General features: G+C 54.8%; 1 protein-coding gene across 2 annotated transcripts; it reads left to right on the top strand.

Moving 5' to 3' along the window:
• The first annotated feature begins 1,115 nt into the window (after nt 1-1,115).
• Nucleotides 1,116-3,715, top strand: LOC137483752 (galanin receptor type 1-like). Of its 2 annotated transcripts, none has more exons than XM_068207094.1 (2): nt 1,116-1,310; nt 1,795-3,715. In XM_068207094.1, the coding sequence occupies exon 2, from the start codon at nt 1,889-1,891 to the stop codon at nt 3,215-3,217; it is 1,329 nt and encodes a 442-aa protein (XP_068063195.1). In that variant the 5' UTR covers nt 1,116-1,310; nt 1,795-1,888; the 3' UTR covers nt 3,218-3,715. The 2 variants fall into 2 exon arrangements, with proteins under 2 accessions (XP_068063195.1, XP_068063194.1); XM_068207093.1 differs by having other exon boundaries at nt 1,791-3,715.
• Nucleotides 3,716-6,037: the final 2,322 nt, after the last annotated feature.

Below are 6,037 nucleotides of genomic sequence, written 5' to 3'. Positions count from 1 at the left end.
GTTCTGCGGGGCCATGCAGAGGTGCGGGCGTGGGTGCGGGGTGGGGGTGAGGAGGGAGCGGGGCGGTGGATGCTCAGGGTGCCTGCGGCTGTGCAGGGCACCTGTAGGAAGGTGCGTGCAAAGGGAGTGTGCACAGAGTGTGCGGGTCTACAGACGTGCTGAGGGATGTGTGTAGGGTCTGTTGGGCCCTGCGCGTGTGCGTGCGCGGGGGTCGCAGAACAGGACACTGTGTGTGCGGCTTTGTGTGTGTGCGGGGCGTGCAAGGTGTGCGGAGCTGTGTGCGGGGTTGTGTGCGGGGCTCTGTGCCGTGTGTGCGCGGTGTGCAGGGTGTGCAGCGTGTGCGGGGCTCTGTGCAGATCTGTGTGCAGTGTGTGCGGGGTGTGCGGGGTGTGTGGGGTGTGCAGTGTGTGTGGGGCTGTGTGCGGAGCTGTGTGCAGTGTGCGGGGTGTGCGGGGTGTGCGGGGTGTGCGGGGTGTGTGGGGTGTGTGGTGTGTGCGGGGCTGTGTGCACTGTGCGCTGTGTGCGGGGTGTGCGGTGTGTGCGGGGCTGTGTGCACTGTGTGCGGGGCTGTGTGCAGTGTGCGCGGTGTGCGGGGTGTGCGGTGTGTGCGGGGCTGTGTGCACTGTGTGCGGTGTGCGGGGTGTGCGGGGCTGTGTGCAGTGTGCGCGGTGTGCGGGGTGTGCGCGCAGCGCGGTGTGCGGTGTGTGTGGGGCTGTGTGCGGGGCTGTGTGCAGTGTGCGGGGTGTGCGGGGTGTGCGGGGTGTGCGGTGTGCGCAGGGCTGTGTGCACTGTGTGCGGTGTGCGGGGTGTGCGGTGTGTGCACTGTGTGCGGGGTGTGCGGGGTGTGTGGGGTGTGCGGTGTGTGCGGGGCTGTGTGCAGTGTGTGCAGTGTGCGGGGTGTGCGGTGTGTGCGGGGCTGTGTGCAGTGTGTGCAGTGTGCGGGGTGTGCGGTGTGTGCGGGGCTGTGTGCAGTGTGCGGGGTGTGCGGTGTGTGCGGGGCTGTGTGCAGTGTGCGGGGTGTGCGGTGTGTGCGGGGCTGTGTGCAGTGTGCGGGGTGTGCGGGGTGTGCGGGGCTGTGTGCAGTGTGCGCGGTGTGCGGGGCGTGCGGGGTGTGCGCGCAGCGCGGTGTGCGCCGGGCTGGCGGTGCGGTGGGTGCGTGGGTGCGAGCAGGCGCGTGTGGCAGCGGGTCGGGCGCTGCCGCCGCACACACGCGCGGACACACGGACACGGGGACACACGGACACACGCACACATCCACGGCAGAGCTGCCGGCGGGAGGAGCCCGGCCGGCGCTGCCCGCCCTCCGCCCGGTGAGTGCCGCCGTGCCGCGGGACCGCGGGAGAGATGGAGAACCGGGGGGAACCGGGGGGGACCGGGAGGGAACAGGGGGCACCGGGACCTGGAGACAGCCCGGGGCAGGGGTCCGGCAGCGCGGCCGCGGGACACGCAACTTTCCGGGGAAGGAGGGAGTGAGGGACAGAGGGAGCGGGGGGAGTGGCTGCGGACCGAGGCCGGGGCTGCTCTTCGGGCTGCGGGGGGCCCGGGGCTCCTTTCTCGTCTTCCCAGCGGAGGCGCCGTCTCTCCGCGGCCGGGCAGAGGCTCCCGTCGGTCCGGCCGCTGCTGCCGGACCGGTGCCGGTGCCGGTGCCGGTGCCGGTGCCGCGCTGCCCAGCCCGGCCGCCCCGCGCTACGGCCGCTTCTCAACTAAGTTGTGGATAAGAAGCTCCCCTTGAAGGGCGATCGCTGCCCCGAGGCCCCGCTGATCCCCCTTCTCCACACCCTCTTTTGCAGGCAGGGCTGATCCCAGCTCGCCATGTCCGGAGCACTGGAAACAGCGCAGAAGGCTCTGCCCCGTTAGCCCAGGTTGCCCGAGGGGGGGGGAGTCAGCCATGGATTCGAACCCACCAGAACCCGGGCCCCCCCCTGACCCTCTGCAGCTCTGGCAGGAGGAGAACCAGACCCAAGGCGGGCTCTGGAACAGCAGCCAGGAGCTGGGGTGGGAAGAGCTGGAGAAAATGCTCTTCCTCTTTGCAAAGGAGCCTGTCACCATCAGCCTCACAGTGATGTACTTGCTGTCCTTTGTGGTGGGCTTCGTGGGCAACATCATGTCCATCAGGGTGCTGACCCGCAAGCGCCGGAGTCGGGTGTCCAGCCTGAGCGCCACCCGCAGCCTCCTCATCAACCTGGCGGTGTGCGACCTCATGGTGGTGTGCATCTGCATGCCCATCACTGTGGGCAACCTCATCTACAAAGCCTGGGTGTACGGGGACTTCCTCTGCCGGGCAGTGCCCTTCATCCAGGCTGTTTCTGTCTCTGCCAGCGTCCTCAGCCTGACCGTCATCAGCGTGAACCGGTACTACAGCGTGCACAACCCACTCAACGCCCGCTCTTTCTTCACCCAGAAGAGGATCCTCAGCACCATCCTGGTGGTGTGGTTGTTGTCCTCAGGGATATGCATGCCCCTCATCTTCATGAACAAACGGGATGAGATCGGGGTGGTGGAGGGCTTGCCCCTGGTGTTTTCCATCTGCAGGGAGATCTGGCCTCAGGAGCGGCTCAAGCAAGCCTACAACTTTCTGCTCTTCTGTGCCCTGTACTGCCTGCCCGTCCTGTTTAATATGGTCATCTGCTTCCTCACGGTGCGCCGGCTGTGGAGCCGCAGCAGCCAGCTGAAGGAGAGCTCTGCCCTGAACCGATCCCTGCCGGCCTCCAGGCTGAAGATCCGCAGGAAGGTGGCACAGATGGTGGTGGCCCTGGTCCTGCTGTTCGCGATCTCTTGGCTGCCCGTTTACCTGATGGACATCTGGATTGATTTCAACATCCCCAAATCTTTGCAGGATGTGACTCCTTCTCCTTGGATCCTGCAGCTCAGACCTTTTGCCCAGTGGCTTGGCCTCACCAATTCCAGCCTCAACCCAATATGTTATTGCTTCGTTGGGAACCTCTACAGATCAGCCAAGGAAATGAAGAGCAAATACCACCAAAGGATGATCTCTCTCTTTAACTTCTCTCTGTCTGAAGGGACAACTCATTCCTCAGTCCCAGAGCTGCTCTCTTACCGGAGTTCAGTGGAGCCTGCAAGGAAAGGACCCTCCACCACCCCCTCCATGGACAGGAGATGTCAGGGAAGTCATGGCCATAAGAACAAGTGTGGACACTTGAACTCCTGCCAGCATCCACCTCTGAATACTGTCTCCAGTGAGAACACTTCCTTGTAATTCTGCTCAGGAAGTGCCACTCGTACCCTCATCTGCATTTAAGGACTCCAGAGATCTTTCTGAACCCGGTATTTTAATGATGGAAAAGAGCTTTCTTCTAATAACTCTTGATACCAGTTCAAAAATGCTGTGACAGGGAAAGAAACAGGTACTGAGATAAAAAGATGATGTATTTTAACTCAGATGAAATTTTAAGACAAATTATTTTTACTGGGGACAACTGGATGTGCAGCCTGTTGCCCAGTCAACAGTCACATAATTAGACAGATCAAGTTCCCAATGAGTGAGCTCTCCCTGCAGCTCCATCCCTGGATGCAGAGATGCTGTTTGGATACAGCAACAATTTGACTGCTTGCTGCTGCTCACACTTGCTGATGAAGAGCAGTGATAAGAGGCACTCTGTGCTCCAAATCCATCAGTTGTAGTTGCAAGCAGTGAAGAAAATCTGGGAACAGCATCATAAAAAGTAATAGTAAATGGAGAATTTCACACACTTTACCACTTGAGATTTCATTGTCTGCTCATATTGTTTCACTCTTCCACGCAAATAAATTCTCCTTATGTGAAGAGACCATGCCAGAAGTACTAAAGCAACCATCACTATTCCACATTTGGGAATTCAGAAGGGATAATGTGGCCTCAGAGGTGATTTAGGAAATGAAACAGGAAAATATTTTTTTGGGCATCAGCTCTCTTTCTTACAGCAGTGCTCCTGTGTGTGGAGTGGAAAGAACTGGGCATCTATTAACATGATTTGCACTTGAAAAACCAGCCTTGTTCAGCTGTGTCTGTACCAAACAAAGTCAATGGCATGTGAAAATAAAAATAGAAAGTGGTTTATAGCTAATAAAATCAGAAACAAGTAATGCAATGCTGTTTGTCTGGGAAGGAGCGAATCAAAGGATGCTTTTCCTGAGCATCACAAGTAGGTTAAAACATGTTTCGTCCATCTTCTCCTTTAAAGGAGACTTTGATAAATAAAGTGCATACTTTTATTCTGTTAGCATTGAAAGACTCCAGTAAAGCTTGAGCATTCTGTTGTTCTGAGCACTGGATCTGTATGCACAAAGGAGACCTTTCTCCCCGAGGTCTAAGAGAACACACGTCAGATCAGGCAACAGGTAGGAGACAAAAAATATACAACAAAGATCCAAAAAGCTGGAATGATAGCAGAGATGAACCCCTTCCCTGCCCAATGCCAGGGGAGAGAGGATGTGCACTATCTCCTAGTGCCAGAAGAGCCCATGCCCAGCTACTTGTGTCCCAGCACCTGGCACAGCAGGTTTGTCCCCTTAGCAAAGCCCAGACTGAACACAGCAACGTCCCTGCGAGAGGATTCTGAATTTAAAGGAGCTCAGGCTTCTGATGACTGGGGGCTTTTTTTATTATAATTATTATTACTGATCAAGGGAAGGATGTTTAAGGAAATCCAAGTTTCATATAATATCCTGCTGCCTTCCAGGGTTCCTTTTGTAGGCAAAAAAAAAAAAAAAAAAAAAAAAAATAGAGACAAGAAAATAGCCATTCAACCTAACCCTTGTAACGATCACTCAATAGTGTTTTATGTTAACAATGATCTGCCTGGGAAGTGAAAGATTCCTCCTTACCAGGCAGTGCCATCCACAATTTGTGTTCTCTTTATATGAATGAACAAGACATTACAACTACCCAGATTTATGGCTTTTCTGTGTGCTAGAGATGAGAACATCTGCATTTTTGCAGGTGATATAGGAGTGTCTATCTGACTGATCTTTTGCTAGCTGTGGACAAAAGCCTGCAGAGATTTTATTTTCTCTTTCAAGGCATATTTTTAGGGCTGGCAAAATGTGGCAGACTGAGGAGCATCAAAAGCTCACTCTGAATGCCCACTGATTCCATGTCTGTAAAAAGATGTTCTCCATCCCCAGACCAAATGTAAGACAATATTGTAACTCCTACACTGCCCTGACCTGTATATTTAATCCTGCCCTGAATAAACTACAATGAAGGGACCATGGAGCTCCATTCTCTGTGGTTTCCTGGCTCTGAAAACAGACAGGATCAAGTGATACAGTCAAAGATGCAAGATATTCATATTTTAAAATATCCCAGAGGAGAATTCTTTTCTCTGAATTTGTGTGTCAATGCCTGGGTCCTGCCTGGAAGCCTCTGTACCCTCCGTGGAGGAGAAATACCAGGGACTGTGTTCTCCTTAGTGTACCCGGGCCATCTCCTCCTGACATAGGTGCCTGTGCCTTCCTCCAGCCCCACAGCACTCCTGAGATTCACAGTGGCAAAAGTCACTTCCACTAGGCAAGGTTGTCTCCCCTTCACACTTCTAAATGTATTTTCCAGTTTTGCTCAGTGTCCCTGTTTTCCTATAATAAAGTTGAATTGTTCACTTAACTCCTCTTTGTTGCTTCTTCTCTATCCCCCACACTCCAACCACTTCTCCACTGTCTCTACAGTGAAATCTCCCCCTGCTTTTCCCTGTTATCACTCTCTGCCTGTGAATTCCCCTCACTCTAATGACCCATTCATGTCTTCACTCCCCTGATGAAAAATCCCTTCGTGCCCTGCTGATCTGAATGGCTCCTTTTGTGCTGCAGACACCTGTTTGCTGTGCAGAACACTGATTTATTTTGCAGGGCTTTACCCAGTGGCTGCTAGGTAGTAATGGATTTCGGTCACTCTCACCCAAGGGTAAATGAGAAGCAGTGACGTCAATGTGGAAGCCACACAGCATCCTGTGAGCTACCCGGGCTCTGGCAGTGATTTTATTAACCTGAACAGGTCTGTGGAGCTCAGCAGTGCCTGGCTGACTCATCCTGGATCCCAGAG

The sequence above is a fragment of the Anomalospiza imberbis genome, chromosome 16 (genome assembly GCF_031753505.1).
Source record: "Anomalospiza imberbis isolate Cuckoo-Finch-1a 21T00152 chromosome 16, ASM3175350v1, whole genome shotgun sequence".
NCBI lineage: Eukaryota > Metazoa > Chordata > Aves > Passeriformes > Viduidae > Anomalospiza > Anomalospiza imberbis.
The sequence above is the reverse complement of the archived record's forward strand: the minus strand, read 5'-3'. Positions and strand labels throughout refer to the sequence as shown.

Coding starts and splice junctions, on each gene's coding strand:
- LOC137483752 (XM_068207094.1), top strand. CDS start 1,889: ATGGATTCGAACCCACCAGAACCCGGGCCCCCCCCTGACCCTCTGCAG.